The 26,909-nt window shown below is 38.0% G+C and overlaps 1 protein-coding gene across 9 annotated transcripts in view; it reads left to right on the top strand.

Annotated features, from left to right (window-relative positions):
* Positions 1-26,909, top strand: part of hdac5 (histone deacetylase 5) — a 91,733-nt gene that overhangs the window by 19,537 nt on the left and 45,287 nt on the right. For 4 of the 9 annotated variants that reach the window (XM_077212111.1, XM_077212115.1, XM_077212112.1 and 1 more), the window contains exon 2: positions 7,195-7,425. In XM_077212111.1, coding sequence (XP_077068226.1) covers positions 7,404-7,425 — 22 coding nt within the window. In that variant the 5' untranslated portion in view covers positions 7,195-7,403. Of the gene's footprint in view, positions 1-7,194; positions 7,426-17,259; positions 18,286-26,909 lie in introns of those variants that run through there. The other 5 variants (XM_077212109.1, XM_077212108.1, XM_077212110.1 and 2 more) reach the window with 4 other exon arrangements.

Below are 26,909 nucleotides of genomic sequence, written 5' to 3'. Positions count from 1 at the left end.
TGGTTGCCATCGGCTACTCTGCAGGAGCTAAAATATCCAGAATCAAGGATAATCGTGTGTGCAGTGCTCACTTCAGCGAAGACGATTACATCCCCAAACAAGGAGGAGAAAGAAAAAAACTGATTTCAAAGTTTTGCTGTACCAGTACCACGGGTAAGCTCTATTTACTAACTTTATGATCCCATGTCTAAACTGTACTGTAAACAAGCTGTTGTTTAGACATTAGGCATTATTTTAGCTCCCGCAGAGTAGCCAATGGCAACCAGCCAGCTGATCGGAACGTTGACGTTGACAGCAGCGCGGATTGATAGAAATGGAAAGAAAATAGTGCCGATTAAAACTGAGGTATGAATTTTGACCGGCGTGTTTTTTGTGTTTTAAATTAATCAAGCTTTGAAACGCAAATAAATTTTTCACGTAAAAACGCACAGTTTTGAGGCCCCGGAAACTAACCGGGAGTACTTTCTTGAAAAACTTCCAGCGGCCAAAACTCTGACCAGGGAGGTGACTACAGAGTGGGTCAGTGTGTATGCACTATAGTGCTGGTAAGGATTCCATACAACTTCATGTCTTAAATGGGCGAACTAACCCTTTAATCATGTTCCTTTCTACCGTGTGTCTGTTAGATCACAACACTGAGAGCACTATAATTGTTTTTCAGGCGCACAGTAACTGAAATTGAAAACTGTTAAAAGAACGTTAAAGCAACACCAAAGAACTTTTCCTCTGCGGTCTCCCTACAGGTTGGAAGCGGAAATGTCCATTAACGCTGTCGTAAATAATTTAGCCTACCGCAGCCTACTGTCGCACGCGCACGCTCTCTGTTTATCCAGCACCGGCTTTGGAATCAACAATGGCCACAGACAAGGGAGACTATGATGGATGATCTTATGAAAGACATCACAAACGAAGAAAAACTATGTATGCCGTAAAGCAGTCGAATTTCGTAGTTCTTTTTGGGCTCCGGTTACTACCCGAAACCCGAAGTTACATAGTGCCAGTAAAAGCGATACAGACCACGTCAGGCTATGGCAGACATGTCATTTAACCTATTGTAAGTCGATGTACCATCACAAGGGTCTTGGAAATATATTATGAAGGTTGAAAAACTACATAGGTTTACTTTAACTGTTAAACGATTGCATAGATAGATACTGTATAATACACTATGCATCGATATGTCTTTCCTTTGTGCTTTAAACGCTACGGAGGCCATAATATTTTTGACTCATGGCTGAAGTTAAGTTTCTCCAGCTCTCCCCAGGTTGGCAAAAAAAACATTTAAAAATGCATCAGATTGATGCTTTAAAATAAGGAATATTTAAAATTTTCTTCCCCCCTCGAGGGGTAATATCCTTCTCACCTATTTCACCCCAGACCCGTTTTCATGCATGGAAGTAAATGCCTCGTTCTATTTATGGCCGAGCAGCACTCGCAATAATCTAATAGGAAGGAAAAATGGATTTGCAACAGTCACTTTATCACTCCTGGTGTAGAGAGTTTCTCGCTGTGTGGCACGGTAAGACGCGACAATATTAGACACGGTGTTGGTATTAAAAAAAAATAACACTGAGGAATCAATTCTTGGAATCGATTCTTTTCGATTCCAGAAACATGAATCGGAATCGATTAAAAAAAATCCGGAATCGAACAGCCCTATCTATGGCAAGCGCTGAGCCCGTTCGGAACTATGGGAGCCCAGATGGGAGCGTCGGCAGATGTTAAAGATAAAACCGATTTTCATTCAAACAAATCGACGTAAACTACACATTCGAGTTAATCGATAAAATCGATTTATCGCCCAGCCCTAGGACTACTTGCCTTGCCTTCCGACGATCGGCCTGACTTCTCAGCGATCTATCTTCAATCTCCACTCCAGTGTCATTCTCTATTGCGATACCGGCTCAACATCATTATGTCTGTCAGCCATCGCAATGGACAATGACATTGTCTATCGGCCCCAACCTACCTACTATTACCTAAAATTGTATCTGTTAATGCAGATTGTCTGTTGTTCTTGCTACTTTGAGTAACGATAAAAAGCTGGAGCAAGATTTGTTTTACAAACTGTAATGTTACATCAGTCATTCAGTTTGGTGCTTGGCTAACATATGCAACACTATAAATTAGACATTTACTCATCGGGTTGTTGATAGATATGCACTCGTTAATGCTAATGGTGAGGAATTACAGTTGCAACATCTCATAATGTACATAAAACCGTGTAGGGTTTCACTGAGAAACATCTTGCTCAAATCGTCCTTGCGATGGATTTGGGTTGAATACTGTAAGTAGCCTAGTTCTTTCAATGTTTCATCATCGTACTCACGCTTTGATTGATATGGTAAAATCGACTTCATCGTTACTGTCTTTACAGTGTGTAAAATCGACTTCATCGTTACTGTCTTTACAGTGTGTACAATCGCTGAGGACTCAGGAAGCCTCTGGAGCTGAAGTCCAGTTATGGTAATGGGCGTTTAGTTTCCGACATGCCCTGTAAGCAGTAGACCAATCATAACAAACTGGGCCATCTAACTTATCAGAGCAGAGTAGGCTCTCGGAAAGGAGGGGTTTAAAGAGACCCAATCTTCGAACAAGTTGTTTAAGTGTCTTTGAAATGAGGAGAAATGAGGAGATGTGCAATGTATATTATGAGAAAATTAAAGAAAATTATATGTTTTTTGGACATCTGAGGCATGTAAACTTTTTGAATCAAAAACAGTGTAGCCTGAATCCTGAAATTAATACTGAATGAGTCATGAGACATACTCTTAGGTGTTCTCTTCGATTCGGAACACAGAGCACAGAACAGTGCTCCACTGTCATCATTACGACAGCAAACATCTTCAATCGCTGGACAATCATGCAACCATGCCTAGTATGAGTACACCCTTCACCCAGTTTATTGTTCATTGACTACTGGTATTCCATTCATGGGTTTATCTCCCCCAAAAGTGTAAACATCGAGCCCCCGGGCACTCATCAAAACATGAGTGGCCTGCTCAAATCTGTCAATCTCTTTACTTCCTATAGTGTTTGTTGAGGGCGTGGCTACTGTAGCAGAGGGTGTTTAGCCGGTAAGATGAAGACTGACGCATTACATGGTAAAAGACATTCAGCTTCGATTGCAGAAGTGGAAGCAAAAATTTGCTGCATTTCGACCTTCAAAGATTAAACGGGTCATGAACTCTTCGAAGAGAACAGGGCATTGCTATGCTACGTGTTACAATGGACACTTCAATATAACATCATCATGTGTACCCTTTCAGAAAGACAAATGTTTCTTATATGGTTTATATGATTTACGTTATTGTGTCCAATGTAGGCAGCCTCAAACAGCTGTGGCGCTTCATGTCAAAAATGTGCCCGGTGCAGATACTTTAGATTGGTTTTATTATAAGCGACATGCTCGCGTTCACTCTAGACAGAGAATTAGCTGCTCAGTTGCTAACTCATGAAACAACACAGCTAAGTATTCCTAATATGTTGGACCTTTTATTGAAAGTAGCCTACGTTAACCTGTTTAGTCATGCCTTCACAAGCACCTGTAAGATCTGTGATGAAATGCGCGAAAGACACGTTTGCAGAACATGCTTTATTTTTGTAGTTCCGCTAAAGTGCCTCTAGTGTTGCAGAAAATTACTTGGCTTTAATTAATAGTTCAATAAGAAAAGTAATTAAATTACCATAGCTAATCTTGAAATAGGTAGGAGCATAGTACTTCAGAATTGCAAGCATTGATTCGAATATCAAATTGCGAAATTTGTGTCAACCCAGCCCCATGATATACTGTGTTTAGGCTAAAAAAAAGCAAGAACAACACTTCCAAAATGATACAAGACAACAAAAGATTACTCCCCAAAATGACAAAACACAACAAACACAATATGAGTGTAATAATTGTAGTGCAGTTTAGTGTGTGAAATGAGCTGGAGCTTTGCTTTCAGTAGTATGAATTTAGAAAATCTGCACTTTTGTTCTTGATACAGAATAGGAAGTTTTTTTTTTTGTTGCTTATATTGCTTAAATAAGGTTAGCATGAATCTAAAGATTATGAAGTGTGCCTCGATGGTTTACCGATTACTCTGGGGTTTGCTTCACCATTTTGTGACACAGATGGTAAAATTAGTGGACCTTGATGGTCTGGAAACCTTCATTCAGAGAGATGCGGGAGGCTTTAACATCAAGCACGGACACTAATCAACACATCTCCACCCCCACGCTATTCACACCCTTGTTGAGTGACTGATGCCTTCTCATATTCTCAGCCTCAAAGAAAGAGAGCTAAGCACCTCAAGAAGGATGATTCTCTTAAGCAAACCAGTGTTAAAGCTCTCATCAAATGTCCTATCCTTTTAAAGAGTATTAAACGCTGATCAGCACTCTGGCACGAAGCCTGACCTGTACGAGAGAGAGAGAGAGAGAGAGAGAGAGAGAGAGAGAGAAGTGACAAAGATTTGGACAGGAGGAGCTTTCAGCTCTTCCATTAAATCACTGACAGAGCTTTAGAGACCAGCTTCAGACTGCTCTTTAGTCAATACAGGGCTTTCCAGGAACTGTACCAGAATGTTAGCGCCCCACAAAGCCCTGGGACATGTCAGAGCTGAATGTGGCCAAAGAAAAGAACAAGCCTTTCAGAATGACAGAAGAAACAATCCATATTGGTCCATAGTTTTATAAGCAGACCATGGCAGAAAATAAAATACTCAGACTTTCTGTAATGAAACTTGATTTCTATGGTTTCATGAGTGAATGTAAGTGGTGCTTATGCCACAATTGAATGAAAGCGCCGATGGGATTGGAAAGATCTTTTTTTTTGGTGGTAAATAATGCAAATACTAGGGATGTCCCTATTTAGCACTTTTTTAAACAGATTTTTTAACTGATCGTTTTCGGCCTGATCCTTTATTTTACGTCAGCTGTCATGCTAATAAATTTGCCAACCGCCATTGAAAGGAAAGCAGAAGCTCAAATGTGTGGTGCCCGAGAATCATTGAGTCTGTTTTAGCACATCACATGCAGGTTCAAGCTTCCATGTTTAACATATTTGATGTGCACCTTTGTAACAAATCACTCGAAAGTAATTTATTTACTATTTATTTTTATCTGCCGTCAGACTATATGAGACGTTGTTGTCATAATGTGTTGCTATGGGTTGCGTCTTGCTTTGGACTTGACTGACAGACTGACATTCTGATGCCACAAGCTTCATTCATTCTAACTTTATATACACTTTTTTTCTTTTTGTTGCAATTATTCTGCTTATAGGCCTATAAATATAATTACTGTAATAAATGTTATATTGGAAGTGCATGTATGTACATATGAAACTTAACATGAATGTACTTGAAGTGTGCTCAAATCACTAGGAAAATACAAGTATCGGATAGGGACTCTGTGTTAGCAGATACTCAATATTCAATGACTCGATTGGGCGCACATTTAAACAATTGAATTTAGTTTTCAGTAATTTTATTTTTAAGTTCATTAGACAAAATTTAATTGACATTTAATATATCATTTATTTTTTGATAAATAAATGAATATATCATTCATTCATTTAATATTGTTGATGCATCCCTAGATATTAGTAGAAAAAAAACATTGATTTAAATAAATAAATAAATATAAGAAAGTATTTGTAGATTGAAGCTATTTGGTTAACTTAACCAATATACACCTCCATGCAAAACTGCATCCATTCTTGATTGTGTTCTATTTTTTATACATAATTCATCGTTTATATGTTTTTAAGAAGCAGTGCTTACTGTGCTTTGAAATTTTAACTAAATATTTATTTGCATTAAGTGTCCATTCCAACTGTTTATTACTTGATTATCAGTCATTGATGACTTGATTTTTCTCTTATTTCATTGGTGAGCATCAACACGATTGCAGGTTGTTAAACTTGAGAAACACTCAGATCTAAAGAACAGTCCTGAAGACCTTCATTATGTTGAGCCACATTCTTAAATGCCCATAAATTGGGGATTTGCAGTTTGAGATTAACGGTTTGAGATTAGCAGTCGAAACATTACACTCAAGAAATCCAGCTACCATAAAGTCCTGGCCCAAGTTCAAATTACTTTATTAGTGCGTCAAAGCAAAAAAACAAGACTATTTCCGACATGTATCATCAGTCACTCATTATGGTTTATTGGCTCTGAGCTGAAAACACACATGTGTTCGTACATATATTGATTAATTTAGGTATGCAAGTAGGGACCTGGAACAATGTTGTTCACTCAATAATTCAAGAAAACTGATTGTTTGATGGATTGAACTATTCCATATACCAAAGGTAGTGTGCTGTGGTCACACTGGGTCATTAGACAAATCGCACTGTCGGAGGACAGCCAGACTTTACTTGCATGATTCAACCAGCAGGTGAGGCTACCGTCCCAGTGCATACAAGGCCACTTGAAGCTTGTCATCTTTTCAATGCAGGGCTGCAGTTTCACCAATGATTTAATGCAATTAGTCTGTGCATATTGTTCAAAAGTATCCGGCAGATTTGTCCAAAAAGGCACCTGGTGTGCACAGAAAAGTTTTTGACCTATTTTCAGTTTATATATTAATATTTCATGTTGGTGTGTTGATTTGCATAAGAATGTGCGTTTCAGAAACTCGAATGCTTTGTGATGCATAACAGTATCTACTTGAATACTGAACAGACCTAAGGCTCAGGAAGTGTGGGCCAGTGTTTTAATAATCACTAAAACTAGACGGTCGAGAACCTCTCTATTCTTTGCTTGGGGCCGGGCTCATGGTAGAATGAAAGGCAGCGTGGGTAATGTGCTATCCTGCTGCGTATCCAGTTCCTGCTAGGCAGCGTGGGTATTGTAGTGCGTCTCCACTGACTTAGAGGCAGGGTGAGTCATCCATTAACATCCTCTGGATCTGTTTTGTAAGCAGCAAACATACAACTCAGTTACGAGCACAACATTCTGACACAGGCGTTAATGACTCTTACAAACTCTGTTAATATGCAGCTAGGGGACTTTATTCACTCTTTGAAAAACAAATGAGCTGTCTTGCTTTATATTATTATTTATTAATGTTTTTGCTTTTCAGACAGGTCACAGCCATAATCTACTGTAATTTTGAGGAGGGTATTTTGCATTGTATTTTTTGGCTTGAAGGATGTCAGTGGTCTCAGTTTCATTAACGTCAGTGTGTTTGTATCTGTTGCAGTGAGGGTTGTTCAGCTGGCACCAGCGGCCATCACAGCCCTCCCCGTGAGGGTTACGGTCATGGCTGACGCTGAAGACCCCCTTTAGAACTCGCCGTCTTGCGGCATCTTGCCTCTGAACCAGAGCTTGCACACTGAGGTTTATCCAAAAAAGCATCTTTGCCTGCTACTTGGAGAACTTAAGAGGCATAGAAGATCTGTGGCGTCATCCATGAATTCACCAAACACACCCGGTAAGAGTTTTTACTCATTCATACATGTTGCACTCTGAAACATTGATGTTTGCTAATAGAAGATTTTGTTTCAGTTGATAATTCTTCCAAGTATCAGATGTTTTAAAAATATGTTTTAAAGATCCAATTTTTAGTGTGAATAATTTATATTATATATATATATAAATATTATCTTTCTAAAATAGATAAATATTATCTAAAATATAATTTGAAAGATATTTGGTTTCTATTAAAGGGACATTGTGTAGGAATTTCTTCCATCTAGTGGTGAAATTGTATTTTGCATTCAAACGAATTGTGCTCTCCAGCGCCTCGCTTTTTCAAATGCGTGTTGCATCTACGGTAGCTGTTATGTACCAAAAAGCTATGATAGGATGTCTTCCAATAGCACTTCGTTGAGTTTTCGTTCAGGTGAACTGGTTTGTTTAATGTAAAATAAAAGAGCTCAAATAATATTTAGTTTGACCTGATGTTGACAATCAATATTTCTCAAATATCGCTTTACTGACCATTTTGAAAACCAAAAAGTGTTGTACCCATTTCATAGTTTAACTGTGTATCTAAATGTGATGAAGTGCGTGAATCTTTCTAACATAAATTATTAGCAAAAGTCTAACCTTTCATTGAAGTAAAAGAATTGAAAGTCACAGCGAAATCACATTATAAATTAAATGTTTTTCTCCAAAACACATTGGGAACAATTATTTGCCCCCTTTTATTAAATACTATTTGCTATCTCCTTTTTCCAAGATAACAGCTCTGAGTTTTCTCCTATAATGCCTGATGAGATCAGAGTCCATTCCTCCATACAGAATCTCTCCAGATCCTGCAGATTCACAAGTTCATGTTGGCACTTCTTCTCTTCAGTTCAGCCCACTCCTCTTCTATAGGGTTCAGGTCAGGGACTGGGATGGTCATTGCAGATGCTTGGTTTTGTGCTCAGTGACCAATTTTTGTTTTGATTTTGATGTTTGTTTTTGGATCACTGTCCTGTTGGAAGATCCAAACATGGCCTGTTATAAGATTTCTAGCACAGGCTGTTAGGTTTTGATTTTTTTATAGAACAAGATGTCCAGGACCTCTGGCAGAAAATGAGGCTAAAAAAATAGATTTTCCCCCCACTTTCAATTCTTTTACTTCAATAAAAGGTTTTGCATTTAAAAAAAAAAAAAAATCAAAAGGATAAACAATGCAGATTTATTTTTACTGCCATCTTTGATTATATTTACCAAGGAGGCAAATAATTCTGACCAGCACTGTATAGTGGCTATAACTTCCATTTCCGTTTCCATTTTGCACCAATTTCCCCGGATGTGATGATTTCATTCCTCTGAACACCTTATAGAACTGCCAATTTATTAGCAAATTGTCTGTCAGTATTATGTTTTTTGACATTTTGCATCGGATAGATATTAGTTATAATCACTACTGTGTCCGTTGTGTAAAGCTCTTTTAAGCATCAAAAGCACTTAAACTAAAACTGTGAATTTCCCTGGTTCATAAAATGTGGTGATGTTTTAAAATCTGCACTGTAATTGGTGACAAAGCAGCAATTAAATCTATTAATCTATTGGAAAACTAATGATTAACACAGTTTTATTTAAAGGCATTTGTTGTTGTAGTAGTAGTAGTAGTAGTAGTAGTAGTGGTAATGCAACCTGACTCATAGCTGTAGCAATTACAGATCACGTTTCGAAGAAGATTTTTGGTCTGTCAGCGGGCGAGTAACCCGTTGTTATGATTGCGTGCGTAATTGCGTGTAATTGTCTCGTCTCAGGATAAGCTTAGCCAGATTTGTTGCTCAGGCAAACAAAACCTGTGGATTTTGTCCATCGTTCTTTATCTGTTGCGGTACCCTGCGGCTTTCTTCTCCTCTTCGCCCCTTTCTTTTCCCTCTTAATGCACCTTTAATTCATACCTTCGGCCCTGTGCCCGCCCCCACTCGCTCCTCCCCATCCTCTCCTCGCCTGGCTCTCTCTGACTCTCTGCTGTTTATAATTAGAACCGGTAACAACCTCTATTAACCCTCTGTCCTCCTCATGACGTCTTTGAATGTCACTGGATGCCGTGGCAACCTTCTACGCTTCGCCCCACTCCACATCAACACTGCCCAGAGGGCTCTTTGCTGATTGGCCTGTTTGCTCACTGTGATGCAAACTCATTGGTTCTTTTGCTTATGGTTTCTGTGTGTATGCCATTGTGATTGACATTTTATTGAGCGTGCGGCTCCAATGAAACCAGCTGAGGAAGGTGCTCTTAATATTTAACTGCAGATGGAGTCTTTTTTGTGTGTGTGTGTGCAACGTTTTGTGTTTCTGTATTGATGTGATTAGCTGATTTGTCATGATAGCTATTCAGCAAGCAGGTTTCAAGTCTTATCCTTTCATTTTCATCACATTGAGGAGTTTTACCATCTTCTCTCTTTGAGGTCCCATTGAACAAAAAAACGGAATGAACAGAGGGTTTAAATACACAGGGATAATTCATATAAACAGAAATCAAAAACCATAGAGACAGGCAAACAGGAACAGAACATGTTACAATTATATTGTGGCCTTGGTATGGTGAATATTTCAAAGTTGTAATCCGAAGTGTAGGCCAAGGTGGTTTGGCTAATTCAGTTAGGCTAATGAACAGGAAAAATATTTTTGATTAAAAAAAGATTATTTTTTAAAATAAATGCAGGTATTTTTTGGACATCTCTGTTTTGTATATAGGGATGAGCAATATATGTGTACCATGTTTTCTTATCGTCTGATATTAATTATTTCATAGCATTGCATCCGCATCGCATCCCTACTTGTATCATATTATTGTTGTAATAACTTCACGTACCAAAAACACCCCTTAAATTACAGTAAAATCACTGTAATGTTGTTCCACATCTTTTGGCACATTGCTTTATTGTAAAGCTGTCTGTCATAGATTAGCCAAATTCTCCAAGCTGAAATAATCAGCTAGCTTCATGTTAATCATCTCTAGATGCTTTTGATGTTTGTAGAGTATCAAAGGACCTTGCTTTGCTTGTCTGTGATTATTTCCAGCGAGCCCGGAGCTCCATGTGATCCAGCACATCCAAGCCCATCAAGGAGAAACAAGTGTCAATCCATTCAACCATGCAGTTAGGCCTTTTGTTCTCTTGGGGACATGTCGTACAGTTCTGTTCCACCAATAAAAGGCCAGTTCATCTGCTGAAGCCCTTCACCATAATGGGCTCCATGCTTCGCACCAGTCAAGTTCAGGGACACAAGTGTCAAACGTTGTACACTGTCACTTTGTGCTCATATTCTTTTGGTGGTCATTTGGTACAACGTGTCCATGTCTAAATTATGTCTTGCTGAATTAAATCAGGAATTTGTGATATAATAATGGTGTCTTTAATGGCGTTTTTAATGAAGTTATCACCAATAACACAAAGCGTAAACACATTCAGAGAAGCTATGGAGTGAAGAGAACATTTATTTTTATACCCTTTGAGTTTTTAGTTGATGGTTTCTTGAACTCGGGTTAGATATTATCTAATATGTGACTTCTAAAGACTTTTTTATTGAAGAATGTACTATTGTTTGTTTAATAATATGATGCGCTTAGTGTCTACTCTCCTTCCTCACTTTTAGTTTTAATAATGAGTAGATTTGGTCAAATCTAGGGGTGTAATGGTATATAAACAAGACGGTTCGGTATGGGTTCTGTACAGCAGAGGGGAGTAAACACAATTCTTCTTTTTTCTTTTTTTATTAAACAGTGGTTTATTGAATAAATTGTGTCTCTCTCTTTAAATAAATTCAATTATAATTAGCATTTTCTTAAGGATAAACATTTCTATCTCAGTTAATGCTATAAACTATATATAGGGACTAGGAAGCCATTTCTTGCACATTACTATAATATTAAAGGTAACAAGTAACAACAGAGCCCAAACTATTAAATTCAGTTGATATTAATTTTTAGATATAATAATCAACACTAAAAAAAAAGGTAAATTGTACATTAGGCAGGTTTTGCATTAACTTCTCCAATTCATTTTTTAAATATAATTATGTACACAGTTACTGTCAATGACAATTTTTTAAACATGTTAAAATAATTAAGAAGATATTACTAACATGTTAAGTTTATCTAATTATTATATAAGCTAATATAGTGCATATATTTAGTGAAAGGCTCCCCATAGAGTTCATTTCTCTAGTGAACTAACATGCTGTGGACACTAAATGACTTGCCTGAGGTAAATGTGATGCTGTGTGAGATATTATTCTCAAGCTGATTCATTTATGTCTTTTCACGTTTGAAACACTGATTGAGAAATTACATGTAAACATATCTATACTTAAATCGTCTGTTGTTCTTCTTCTGCGCTTTTTCCTGTTGTGGCGGTTAGCAGACAGCGTTGCATTACCACGCACGCACCCTTCTGGATTGTAGTGTGGTTCACCTGTGAGTGACTGTATTTGTTTTCTGACTGCATGCACCGAACCGTGACTTCCATACCATGACTATTCGGGAGGAATACATGTACAGACAAATATGGTTTTGCTTTGGTTGTATTTGGCCTAATAGCCATTTTGATGTTATTCTGATTGTGTATAATTCCTAATAATGAGAGATTTCTTATTAAACGCTGTTATATCTGTTAAAAGAGTGCATCATGTGGAAAATCTCGAGTTATATGTAAAATATAGTATTTGTGTATAAAAATCCTAAAATTTGTGCATTCACATACATAAAACAAAATTTATAGCGATAAACCAATCCAGCCTAGTTTTTTTTACTGATCATTTTCTTTGTTTAAAGTTTAACTTAATATTTTAAGATTTTACATGTAAATGAACAATGTTTAGTCATTTTCCGTGTTACCTGGATCGAGAAATTTACTTTTATTCGTCAGAAAAAAGTGCTTTTTTTATCCCCGCCCACAGACAGTCGGATCGGCAGATGGTTATTAACAAAACAGTTATTGTAAGGGTAGGTTTGTCAATGAAAATTGTATTGTACTTTGTCTACTCATTAAACAGCATTATGGAAAAAGTGTAACACTATGGCAACAGCTTTCTTATCTGTACGCGACAGCATTTTGCTTCGGGCAGAACTGACAGTTCTTTGAGTTTTTTCCCCTCCGTTTTGCCTAAAAAAACTGGGTTCGTTATCATCAAGTTTGAAATGTTAACTACAAACACAAGAGTTTTTTTCAAATTTTCCATTGGAATGTTCTCTCCATATTTACCATTCCTTGCATCCTTTAGCTACTGCCTACAACGCGCTGGATCCTTCACTGGTGCCTAGCAAAGTAACTCGGTCCCGCTAAACGTTTACTCTTTGAATTCTTGTACCCGGGAACAATACAAGTTGAAACCATGACTAACAGTTTGCCAAGAAGTATTTCTGAATAAAACAAGGTGGTATTTGACTCTGATCAAGTGTATCCATAGCAGACTGGTGAAAGTGGCCTTGAACGGCAACATGCTCTGTGCATTATGAGTGTTGAAGTTTGCTTAAATTTTTGGCAATAGAAAAGAGAACCGCCTTTTTTTCTCTTGTCAAGTAGCACGGATTTTAATTTTTTTTCTCCTTTCTACTGTATAGGGAGCCAAGTTTTATTGAAAGCCCATTTTGCAAGCGATGAAGTACCCCTTAAGTACCCCTAAGTACCCCTGTGTAATATGCAGATCTGGTCAGGGTCCAATTGTTATAATCTGCTTTTTCTTTGTGAAAAATTGTGCAAATTTGTTATATATCTGATATTAAAGAGTGGTAAAAGCATTTGCGTAATAATGCTCTTACATCCGTTTTAGCAACACATCACATTTAACCAAAAGCTCTAAAAAAGGCATTTTCCAGAAGAAAGTACACACATTAAATAAACATTGCGTTGTATGTGCATGCGCTGTTCTTCATGCATAATTTTTTTTAACCTCTGTTTGCAGTTGCATCTCAACTCCCATTATAATTGAACCGGTTTGTTATCTTAAAAGTGAGCGAGACACGGGTCAGTAAGCAACGCTTTAAATGAGTCAGCCTGTTTGAAACATTGATTTCTCTGGAATACTGCAGGAGGCCTTCCTCCAACACAAAGATCTTGTCATTTTCTGCATGTGTTAATATTTGAATCGGTGGAATAAATACACACAAGTGTGTATGTATATGTGAACGTGTGCGTGTTCTCTGGCAGGGAGGAGCATTGCAGTTGGGGCTGTGCAGAGAATGAGTCATCGCAGCGTTCTATTTGAGGAGAAATAATCTGTATGCGTCCCCTGTGCTGTGTGTGTGTGTGTGTGTGTGTGTGTGTGTGTGTGTGTGTGTGTGTGTGTGTGTGTGTGTGTGTGTGTGTGAGTGAGTTTGTGTGAATCCTCACTTTGGGTGTAAGTGCATCAGTCTATGCCTTGATATGAGTCATCAAATGATGATTCTAAAAAAGGTTGTTTTTCTCGCTGTGAATGTATACGCGCTTCATATCAAGCTTTCATGGGCAGTTTATTGATATGTTTGACCGCATTTGCACAGAAGGATTTTGTGATCCAAGGAGCAAGCTCTGTGTCTGTGTGTGTGAATGTCCTTTAGACCCCATTGCAGAGCAGAACTGAAAGCTAATTCTCTTTGCCTTTCCCTCACAAGAATGTCTGGCAGTCGCTCAAACAAGGACATTTAAGAAACAGTTTTGCAAACTGGAGCTAATTTCTCATTCCTTCCAGGTGATTCCGTTTAATTTCTCTTATTGGGTTTGTTTTTGGACTTGACAGCGCTTTCAAAATAAATTTTGCACACCTGAGAAATTCTCTTTGCTCATAATGAAGACAGGTAACAAATTACTCATGGTTGGTTGTTGTTGTTCAGGCGGTATAAAAAAGCCATGGACTCTTCTGTTCTGTGTTGGGTTGACTTGCAGTGATGGATCACAGCACAAGCCGGGTTCTTTGAGTGACTGGGTTGGATTCAGGTGCAGCGACATGTTACTTTCCAAAAATAAAATGCACAATTTTTTTTTTAGGCTGTTATGGGTTGTTGCTAAGGTGATCTGAGTGATGATCATAGCTATAGCCTATGCCATTGCTAGATGGTTGCTCACTTGCCCAAAAAACCAAGTCTATGATATTTTGGTCTCTACATCAGGGATGTGATTTTTGTCTGTATTTATACAGATATCCGTATTTTCCGACCTAAGAAAAGTGTTTGCTATGTTAATTGAAGAATGTGAATCCAAGGGGAAAAAATAGCTGCATTTTGTAACACATTTAAAATATTTTAATTTCATGCATGGAGACTGTAGCTTCCGATTCCACAGCACAAGCTAGCAGTGCCATCTAGTGACTGTGTGGGACTCCCTTAACATCTCAGCCAGGGTCCAAAATTAACACCCGCCAAGTGGCGTATGTGAGTAGAAATCGATGTTGGCGAGTATACTGTAAAAAATACTCGCCAGTTGGCTGACGCTGTGAGTTTGGGTCGTGCATTTGAAAACGCAACATGTGCCAACCATCTTCCCAAATTTGTGATGAGAGTCATTTATAAATCTGTTATCAACACAAGAAGCTTTAAAGAGCTCCCTTCAGTTATTTGTTAAAAAAAGGTTTAATGGTTAAATTTGAAAGCAAAAAATTTAAAAAATTGAAGCATACTTAAAATACATTTTCCTAACATGGCAGCGGTCACAGGAGAGTCACCAGTAAGAGAGTTGGTTATCTGTGTGAGAAACCGCTGGTTTATTTTGGCTTTGTTTTAATTCATCCCATCCAAACCGAGACTATTTTTGTGGGCTCGTAAGTTTGAGTTAATATACTCCATGTTATTTAGGGTTGGAGAGAGAGTTCACATGCTCCCAAAGCTTCAACGCATATTTAGCCCATCTGTCCACAGCCACAGTGAGGAACGGCCACATTTATTTACCATTCTTTTCCAGCGTCCAAGATTCCTTCAGAACCCGGTGGCAAAAGGTTACGGCAAAAGGTTACGGCTCGCTTTGGGTTGGCCTTAATTGGGTCAGGTCTGGCTAAAGGCTAGAGACTAGCTGTCAAACAAAGTCTGCTGCCAAAGTCCTTGACATTACCAACATGAGTTCATCACTCGTAAAAAAAGGGGTTTAAAAACAAGTGGTGTGCTCCCCCCCACCTTCCCATGGCTAAATATAAGCCCAACTAACGTCAGTAACCCTAAAAGGTACATCCATCTATAAATAACAGGGACGGCTGGAAACTAAAGCAAACAGACGAGACTGAAGTTATAAGGACCACGTAAAATCTTCAACGTGCGTGCAGCTGTGGGACAGATAGCAGTTAAGCATGCCTAAAGAGCAACAAGTGCAAAGTCTAAGCGATTTGCATTGCATATGTACACACTGATCATGCATGCTGCATGCTGTCGAAAACTTGCTTCTATTTACAGCCTCAGATCAAATTATGTGTTGGCCCTGCAATGGGTGCCAAAACATTGAAAGTTGACTGCTTTGATTTCGCCAGCGTAAACACACACACATGTGCGCAGCCTGTATTTGCCCTCTCAGATCTCGCCCTATGGCCAAGCAATGATAGTCGAAGCTGGGTATGTGCACTTCTGTTCCATGTTGTTTTTAAACATGTCCTTTTTTCAAACAAGTGCTTGACAAAGCTTCTCTTTGATTGTTGCCTGCTCTTGAACCAAATCCATTTTCACTCTCCAACACACTAGTGGTCATGGTGACAGACTGCTCTAAGAAAAGCACGTCAGAGGTCTAATTTAGGCGCTCTGGATAAATCTTACCCTTTAATATTGGTCTGCGACCAACTTTCCTTGCATGAAACAAATGTTTAGCCGTCATTGTAAGAAAAATGTGATACAGTGTGGTCTCAGATTCGTTTTATCTTTCTTTTTTAGTCTTGACACATCTTTTCTGGAGCTTTGTGCTTGTGCAACAGGTCTGTCTGTCTGTCTTGTATAATAAATGCAATGAATATTAGGCAGTGGGTCTCTAAACTGATGCAGAACGCAGATGCCCGGTAACCTTGTCATATATCATTCAGGAGGACATGAAATCAATGGTGCATTTCACAATAGATGAATTTTGCTGTCCTCAAAACCTAACGTCAAAAAGATTTAGTACATTACTGATTTAAATTCACCTCCAGACATCATTCTGGTCTCTTTAAACATTGAAATGATCATGTAGGTCACCATTATCTATTGGAAAATGTGCATTTCAACAGCTCAGGGGTCACATATTACAGTTTATTTTTCAATACAGTTTAAACACAAATTTTTGTATTTATTCTCTTGTTTTAATAAATGGCTAATTTAGCATTTATGTGCTTTGTAAGTTGCTGCTGTTGATTTGAATGATAATTATAGTGCCCTCGCAGGTTTGGGAATGCTGTATTGGCCACCCTAGTCTTTTGACCCACATGCGCTTGTGAAACGGTGACCCTTCTGTTCTCTGTGTCAATAGTGCTGACGCAAATTCCTTGTGTAAGCAGCAAGCAGTTCTCAGAACGAAAAGCTTAGATTTAAACGCTTGCGTTTCAAATGCGTGAATTAGTTCCAATCATTATAGCGTGCATTGGCACAAATTTAGCAGCGCTCGTGTTGCTTTGTATCTCGTTTGCCCTCGTGTTGGCTTGTGTTATCAAGTTAAACTCTGTTTGGTCTCACTCCTCCAGTCCTGTCACTGTCTTGTGTCAGATTGGCTCCTTTTTTGGCTCCTATTATTGTTTTTTGGCTCCTTTATTTACGTGATAAACAATCAACCATCTCCTCTCTTCCATCTTTCCTCTCTTTCTCTCTTTTTCGCCCCTCCTCTCTCTTTCTCCAAGCAAGCTCTCAGCTCCCGACTCTATTTATAGCACGGTCCCGCCCCTCCCCTGTCGCTCGGCAGCTATTTCCAGCAGCCCGAAGCAGCTCCAGTCTGTTTGTAAACTCCACGTCTCTACACCTCTGCTCTCCTGTTCGCCACGCACAGCGGGTGAAGCTGCAGAGATTCGGCTTTAAACAAATACATAAAAGCAACACAGTCACACTAAACAGAACAACGTCGGACGGTTCACTTTAAGCCCATTCATCAGGAGAGCGAGTTGTACTGTGCTGTAGCGAGGACTGGCTGGCTGTACAGAGAGGCGAGGGGAAGGAAGGAACAGAGAGACCGGCAGGCAAAAAATCCCCCAGTGATCTATTTTGTGATCGTTTCTCCTGTTTCGGTCGCTTTCATCTCGTCTTTCCAAGCTCCGTCACATTTCGTCATGGGGAAGTCTCTCTTTTGGAGTCTGCCGATACCACATGCTTAACTTCAGATGATTGCAGGATACAGGCACGCTCAGACAGGGGGGACTTGGATACAAGCCACACTTGGACTTGTCGGCGTGAATTAGCAGTTTGTTTCTGACATAGACGATTAGAAAAGAAGGTGATGTGATTTATGAATAGACTCGTTTGTGTGTCGTACAGCTGATGGTTTTGAGTGGACAATTTAAGGATTTGTCTGCTGCATTTCCTTCCACAGAGACTGGTTCTGCTTGCATTTTTAATTTTATTTATTTTTTATTAAAACATGGAGCTAACGGGCAAAGCGATTGATGTTTCTTTGCATGCATCTACATTTTGATAAAAAGGACGCTCTGCCTTTTCCCCTCTTCCTTCAAATGTGTTTGCATTTTTCACTTTTTTTGATGGAGAGTGGGTTGCCATCTCCTTTTTCATGTTGATTTTGCTTTATTTTTGCATTTATTGTGTGGCGGTATTTTGAGACTGGCATGCTTTTGAAGCCAACCGTACCGGGACTGTGCGCAATGTTGCAGACGATCTATGAGACCGAATCCTGCTTTTCTTCAGACAGCACGTCCAGCAGAGAGCGACCCGTGGAGCTGCTTCCTCAATCCAGAAGCACCAGCATGCCTAGCACTGGTGAGTTAGAGAGAGAGATAACGGGCTAGAGAAAAGCAGATACACAAATGCAAGCATGCTTGAAGAGAAGTGTATTGGTTTGAGAATGTGCTTGCTTTGCTCTCATTTGAGGATGCATTGAAGTCAAAGGTGTTGATGTTTCTGTGATAGCACAACTGCCGTGCTGTGGCTACACCTTGACTTTGTTTTGTCTGGGTCAAGCTATGTTTGGGTAATACCACGAGGGTCATGGTGTATACCTGAAACAAAGGTGGTTGCTTTTCCTTTACACAGTACCATGAGCAATGTCACTCTTTTGCTAATTTTTTCATTGCATTCTCTTCGGCTGGTTAATCTGTTGAGGATATTAGGTTAAGATTGTTAAATTAATTTGGTCAACATGTGGTTTCGAATGCTCCTGAAAGTATTTAACCCGGTATTAGATGCAAATGTGTTGTGGCAGTTGCAATTGACCACTGTGAAGTTGTAAGATTTTAAAATAATACAACTTTGTTCCCCAGAGTTCGAGAGGCTCTTAGCCTTATATTGGCAGAGCAAACTTGTCTCTCGTCCTTGTCAGAAGTGACGTCAACATTACCGTCAGAGCTTTGCGAGGTTTTGCCATCTCTCACCTGCGCTTGAATCAACACCGAGGAATGACTATATAACAGTGTGTGGGTGTGTAAGCGCTTCTTTTGCCTCGCACTGGCCCTGTTTATCTGTCACTTGTTCAAATAGATAGATACGCCATTATTTTAGATCCATTCACCTCTTTATGTGTAGAAGAGATCCCTTTGTATATGTTTGAAATTTATTAAGGCATTTATCTGTTGATTTAGGACAACAATTGAACTAGATGTACTACTGTAAAGGTTCAGTCTAGTGTTGACAATTCTACCCAAAACGTTTTTCCATTTAAATAACAATTTTATATTTTTTATTATTGTACAGATTATGAAGTGGAGCCTTAACATTCATACTTTGTTTTATTTAATATTCATACTTTGTTTTATTTTAATTATGTTCTCTTTGTCTTCGTCATATAGGTTTTATTTTAATTATGTTCTCTTTGTCTTCGTCATATATCTTGGCAACTTAAACAAATTGGTAACACTTTACATGGTCTTATTTGTTAACATTAGTTAAAGCTGCAGTAGGGAGTTTTGAGAAAATGTTGACTTAGCCTGAAAATTTGAACAAGCACAACTTACAGGTCCAACCCCCTTGCTCTCTGCTACGCTACAGCCCTCCCTCCACAGCTCCTCCCCCACAGCGGAGCCTGCCGTGAACGCGCAGGCTAGTAAGCAGGACCACCGATGACGGCGGATTATAAACAGTTATGAAACATTTACTAATAGTGACGAAACATCAACAATATGCTTTACATTGACTATGGCCTGCCCATACTTTGACTACAAACTTGGTCCTCAAATCATTATGTATTTTGCAATACATGTAACTTTATAACGTTGCACTCTTTCTATAAGTTATAAATAGCTAGTAAGATAACGTTAAAGGATTAGTTCACTTTTAAAAAAAACTTTTGCTGATAATTTACTCACCCCCATGTCATCCAAGATGTCCATGTCTTTCTTTCTTCGGTCGAAAAGAAATAAAGTTTTTTGATGAAAACATTCCAGGCCTTTTCTTCATATAATGGACTTCAATAGGACACAAACGTTTCAAGGACCAAATGACAGTTTCAGCGCAGCTTCAAAGGGCTTTAAACGATACCAGACGATGAATAAGGGTCTTATCTAGGGAAACGATTAGTCATTTCAAAAATAAATAAAAAACTTTAAGTTTTATAAGCACAAATGCTCGCCTTGCTCTGTTCTGTGATGCACGTTCGTGATCCTGTTCGAACTCGTTCATCAAAATGAACAAATCTTTTTTGAGTCATTTCGTTCGTTGAATGAACGAAATTATTCCAAAAAAGACTCGTTCAAAATGAACAAATCTTTTTTCGAGTCATTTCGTTCATTCAACGAACGAAATGACTCGAAAAAAGATTTGTTCATTTTGAACGAGTCTTTTTTGGAATAATTTCGTTCATTCAACGAACGAAATGACTCAAAAAAGATTTGTTCATTTTGATGAACGAGTTCGAACAGGAGAGTCACGAACGACGGTACGCGCTCGCGCTGTGCAAGAGAGGGGTGATCAGCGCGTACACGAGCGTGATTGACACTGCTAAGACATTCCTCCTGGCTCTGATTGGTTGTTTCTGACCGGGAGCGGTGTATTCTACTGTCAGGACATAATGACAGTTTTAGCAAATATTTGTTTACAAAAGTTACCTACTGGAGCTTTAATGCATTAACTAACATGAACTAACAATGAACAATATATTTTACAGCATTTTTACTAACTTTGTTAATGTTAGTTAAAAATGTTCATGTTAGTTCACAGAGCCTTAACAAATGTTAACGTATACAACTTTTGATTTTAATAAAAGTATTTGTAAATGTAGAAATTAACATTAACTGAGGTTAATAAATGCTGTAGAAGTGTTTTTCATTGTTAGTTCATGGTAACTAATGTAGTTAACTAATGTTAACAAATGAAACTTTATGATAAAGTGTATCATGTGATTTAAGTATTCATTTCTTTTAAAAAATCTTACTGACCCTGAATATTTGAATGTTAGTAGTGTACTAATGCATTTTAAACTTTTGAAGCTGTATAAATTCACATCAGTTACTGGATTATGACCAAACCTGGATTAACAATAATAATTGATAAAAAAAAAAAACATAACAATAGTCAGTCCTAAATTAATATTAACCAAGATAAATAAATGCTGTAAAATGTTGTCTGTTGTTAGTTAATGTAACATTAAAGCATTAATATTAACCAACATAATTTTTTTAAAAAGTTACCATAATTTTTTTCTAAAAATATTTTGTTTTGTATTTTGTTTCAATCCTATAATAAAATCCAATACAATTCCTTTAGGATCTTTTGACTAGGACTAGACAAAAAATGTCAAAAGAGCAGAACCTTTTCCTTTAATAAAACACGCTAGGTGTTTTAGCGTGTGTCATAGTTGTTTACTCTTCAACACTAGTGTAGAATAGAGTGCTGACATGTCTAATTGTCCTAAAGGGAACCTGACACTCATCCGCATATGCTGTAACACATCATGTACAGCATGTGTTCTGATTATGCAACACAGTGTATAGTGTCAGGGTTTGCACAATTATTGTACGCGTCTAGACATCTGTCTGTGTAATTGTGTGCATTCTGCACTGGTTACTTAGTTTGTTTATAAGTGGAATAGCTGCAAGACATTCTGTAAAATATGCAAGCGGGAGGTGTCTGACATGTGTGGATGTGTTTTGTTCCAGCCAACGCTTTCAAATTTGCAGACTCTACAAAGAAATGTTCTGACATCGGTCAAAAAATATTCGGTGCACCTTTAAGTACTTTATGATTGAGGCCAAATGAGTTCCCTCACCAGTGTTGGAACATTTATTTGCAGATTTTGCAAGCTATGACGAATTTACCGGATAAGCTGAGCTGATCTTCTAAACTTGCTGAACTGAGATCGAATCATTATAAGTCGATACTCCCTGAGGAGGTTTTTAATTAATTATACCTGTGTTATGTAATGGAAAAAGTCTTGCAACATGCTGCTGAATCATTATGGATTAGATGGATAGCATATTTGATGACCGACTGGTGGCTGCCTGTCCGAGCTTTTATCTGACTGTAAAACAGTCCTAGAGAATAAAGAGAACATTTTTAAATGCAACTTTAAACAGTTGACTTTGTGATAAAGAAAACCCCTGCTAAGATTAAACGGGTTTGATTGAAACAAAATTTAGACAATTGAAACGGCTTTGTTCTGTGGTCTATATAATCTGCGTTGCAGAAATGTAGACCTTAATAGTAGTTTGTGTTGTGCCAATCACTTCAAACAAAGGCAAAGAACAGTATCTTTGAAATCAGAGACAGAAACTGTCAACACTGAAGCCAAAACATTACATAAATGTATTGAATTGGGGTGCTGATATAGAAATCAATGGCATGACTTTGACATGCCCCCATCCTCTCGGTTCACCACCTACACTCTTTTTATATGTTTTAGATATTATATCATTAATTCCCCTGGGATAAACCATTTATAAAGATCTTTGGCAAATTTCCCAAATAACAAAAAAGCATTATCAATATTTTTTGTAAGTAATGGGACATGCAAACAATGCTACATTAACGATAGTGAATATGGATGGCGTATTGGGTATACAAGTGCCATCCGAGTTATATGCCAGAAATAGCTAATGGACTTAGCCAAACAGACTGGAATTGTCTTGCAAAGCCATGCTGTCATTTGGCACCGGAAAACATTCTTTCATTAATGCAAAAGAATATAAATGTGGTTTGAGGGAGTGGCTAAAAAGTAAGAGAGACTGGTGATGTCAGACAACAAGAAAAATCGTTTCAGAAAAAGTTTTTTTGTTATTTGGGAATGAATAATTCACAAGTCAAGCAATTTGCATTAAAATAAATAGGGAAATGTTTTATTCTGTAAGCCCAAGAGAGAGGTGAACTTCAGGCCTTCTTAGTCTTAAACTTTCATTTGCATTCCAAGTGTGCTTTCTTATAGTTGCCAAAATTAGGAGCTCCTCTAAATTTAGGTGTATCATTCCAACCATGGCCAGTCTCCCTAGTGATGCCCTGTGCTAAAATAAGCAGCACGCCTGTTTACAGCCCTATGGTCTCACCCCCATGTCTTGAATGACAACCGAAGCTTTCAGGGCACAATGGGAATGGATTTGCCCCACCCACTATAACCTTTCAACACCTACTTTGAGGTCTATTCTCAAACTGCGGTGCACTTGGTGTCGTGGTTGACAGACGATCTAAATGAAACAAACATGAGTCAGTCAATCAGTGATTCAGACGTTGATTCAGTGGATGATTCAAGTGATCAGTTGTTTATCTGTTGCTCTTTCTTCGTGTTGCAGCAGTTATCGATGTTGTTTCCGTGTAGGTGTTCTTTTCATGGGTTATAAAAGTACCCCCATCTACAACAATGGGAGGATGATGCCAAAAATTACAATCTGTGGTGGACTACAAAATGCATCACATAATCATTAAGGGAAAGTTGGATGCTTTTTCCATGGTGTTGACAGGTGAAGCTTATTTTAGGTTTAACGAAAAGATACTCCACATGGAAAATAATTAATGTTAAAATGTTCTTCACTAGTAGTTCAGTATCAGGAGATCATAGCGAACACTGAACATTCAGTTCAGATTTGAGGACATTGTGCAGTAGAGTGGACATAGTATACAGTATGTATACTCCAAGATGTTCTGTTTGTACCCTACACATGATGAGCTAATAATATCTCACTGGTCTCATTGTATTATCGACTATTATTGGGTTTTAGTATAGCATAGTCTTATTATGGCACTCAGGGATATTTCTGGATGCAAGATAGTATTGCAGAAAACAATATGCATAAATTGGTGAGGGGTGAGCCCTCTTCTTTGAGGTTGTGTCCTGGTTGTTGTGTCAGTCTGCACTTCATTTCTTGTTGTTGCTAGGGTTTTCTGGGTGATTGCATATTAACTTACTATAAGTCAAAAGAGCCACATCGGTTTATATCCAATATAATGTTGATTTGGCCATTTTGTCATCATTTTATAATTTGCATATAATCCTATGACCAGATGGGGTGAGTAAATGAAGACAGAATTTTCATTTTTGGGTGAACAATCCCTTTAAGGGGGGTGCACATTGAACAAAAATAAAAGTCAACAGATGATGAGATTTAAAATAATTCAATAAAGAAACATTACAGCTGCAAACTGGACAAAGTTATTGCATTTTATATTGATAGATTTTGTTTTTATGTAGCCTAGGCTTTATTTAAGCTGTCAAACCACTAAAAGGCACATTTATAATGAAAAATTATGTTTGTTTTTTGAAGGTTTTGTTAGTGTAACGGTGTGGTGCAGTCAGGAACAGGCTGAAGACTCAGAAGATGAAATCCAAACACTTTAATAGCAACACTCAAGAATCAGATAACAGACAGGGAACCTCACATTAACACGATGTAGGTATTACAGTGACCGCACAAGGTGTGCAGGAAAAGGAACAACTTAAGTAGTGAACAGAACGAGGATAATTACTAAACACAGCTGAAGCACATGAACTAATAATGATGGTAACCTAGGAGAAGAAAGAGTTGTGGGAAACTGAACGAAGAAACATGTGACAGATGAAAACACAATGAATGTCCATGAACTAAACTGAACGTGACCGTTTGAATTTATTGCAAAATTATATGAGTGGCGTGGAAGATATTTGTGCAACCTCTGAAAAACTGGGTGCTTAATAGTGGTGGTGTGATGTGTGTACATTCATAGAAAACAATGGTTTTGAAATTTTGTCTGCTGTATGTTCTGCTCATCTTCATTTCCTTTCTCGTCTTAATAAGAAATAGCAGCAAGCATGGTTTCTCAAACATGGATACAGATCAATTTTGTTTCTCTTGCCTCTTGCCAAATGACCCATGACTGTAAATTCCTGATATCTTTTAATATCCTTTACTGGAAATAGTTTCATAAGAAAAAGAATAACCTTTCTTCGACACATGCCACCCAAACCCCTCAGGAGATCTGTAGAGTAGAGGGTTCATATTCAAAGCAAAGATTGAGTTCCCTCACTGACTTTTTTCCAGTTGCCGGTTACCCAAATGAAAAATGTTTGTAAGAAGAATTAAAAGTGTTATGGGGATTTGGGATGTTGGGAGTTAATTTTTGTACCCACCAGAGGCAGTTCAGGCCAGAGAAATGAAACCACTGTTGGTGGCATTTTGTCAGGGATGGTCCCTTTTGTGGGCCACTTGATTATCTGCTGTTTAGACTGAATATTACTAATTAATAATCTTAATAAAAATGGTCATAATTAAATGATCATTTCTAAAGGTTCTAGTTCTGGAGGAGCTTTTCCCCATCCCTCCCGAATGCTTTCCAGAATAGTAATGGTGCAGTGAAAGTACTGTTATTAGTATTTGAAAATGAATCAATACTATCTTGAAAAACCATAACACCACCTTGATATATATTTCATGTCTTTTTTGGGGGGGGAAAATCTTTTTTTTTCTGCTGGAATACACCCTGCGACCCCCTCTCTGCTTCTTTCTAAAAAGTGGTGTGAGATGAATTCCGCACCACACATTGAAGTTTACCCAGAAAACAACATTCCTCTCATGCAAGCGTTTGACGTCAATGCTGGTGCATTTATAGAACCTGTAAACAGTGGCCGGCACTCAGCCTGCTACTTAGCGATGACATTTCATCGTCTGAATGTTTATGCTTTGCATGTGGCTTCATCTTCTTCTCTGCTTTTTTTCCTGCTCATGAAAGGTTGTACCATTTGAACCAGAGCCCTAAGGAATGGTGGTTGGGCATACGCAGCTCACGCTATGATTGGTAGAGGTTTTGCTGTTGAATGGGACACTGTTTTGGGACTGATGGGGAAGGAGGGGGGTGATGGGAAATGGAGTTGGTGGCTCAAGTTTAGTGCCATATGATGCCTACAAATGACAATGGATTCAGCTGTTATATTGGTAGGGACTGGTTCTGCCACTGCCGTTACCAATGCAGGTACAAGGCAGATATTAAAATTCAATATTTTGTCAAAAATAAATAGAAAATAGAATACTATAGGCTAAAATCAATCATTATAGATGCTAAAAGTGAACTTATGCATCACAACATTATAATGTGCTGTATAAAAAATGTATATTAGTTTAGAGATGTCTAAAGTTTAACAGCGTTATTAAAAGATTAGACTTTTTAAGTATCAACTTTAAGTGTTAGTTGACAAATTTTATCTAATTATACAAAATAGAGAAATGAGCATGCACAATTAAATTTTACTGACTGACCTATATCTAGCCTTCTATATTTAATTGTGCATGCTCATTTCTGCATATTTTTACAGTTTCATTTGCATTACATTTTTATAACAATATTAATTTAATAATTTAATAATAATGTTACATGTAATCTTTAGCAGATCACAAAATATCCATTTTCATACTCTAAATTGCTGCTACATCTACATTAATCCGCATTTTCAAGTGTTTTTCAAAAGTTTCACATCCACACTAAAACGTCAGAAAGTGGCAAATTAATCTTATTGCACGTGCGAAAAACTTCATAAACACTTATGATACAGACGGAACAGACATAATGAAGTTCTCATGCTGTTCTTCTAGCAGGATCATTTTGTTTAGAAAAATATCTCACCATTAACTGATGCGTCCGGGTTGCACTCACTCACCATTATTTGTTTGGTCTAAAACGTAACTGCCCTTTGCAGGACTGTGATCTGAAGAAAGAAACATATTTTTAGCAACCGTGTGAAAGTGAAGAGCATACAAAGTTATCAAATACCTATGTTTTCACAGTCCAAACTACAACACAAAAACAGCGTTTTCAGATTTATCCACTTGGGAGTGCGTTTTCAAAAAGCTCCATCTTTGTTGACAAAAACCAGTGTGGACTGAAGGCCAAAACAGAGAGAAAAGGATGAGAATTCAAACGGAAACATATTAGTTTGGACAAGGCCTGCGATATTGTAAGCATAAATTCACACTTAGCATTTAAAAAAATTTATTTTA

This window comes from Siphateles boraxobius, unplaced genomic scaffold, assembly GCF_051911475.1.
Source record: "Siphateles boraxobius isolate OS27281-9 unplaced genomic scaffold, OSU_SipBor_1 66, whole genome shotgun sequence".
NCBI classification, from domain to species: domain Eukaryota; kingdom Metazoa; phylum Chordata; class Actinopteri; order Cypriniformes; family Leuciscidae; genus Siphateles; species Siphateles boraxobius.
The sequence above is the reverse complement of the archived record's forward strand: the minus strand, read 5'-3'. Positions and strand labels throughout refer to the sequence as shown.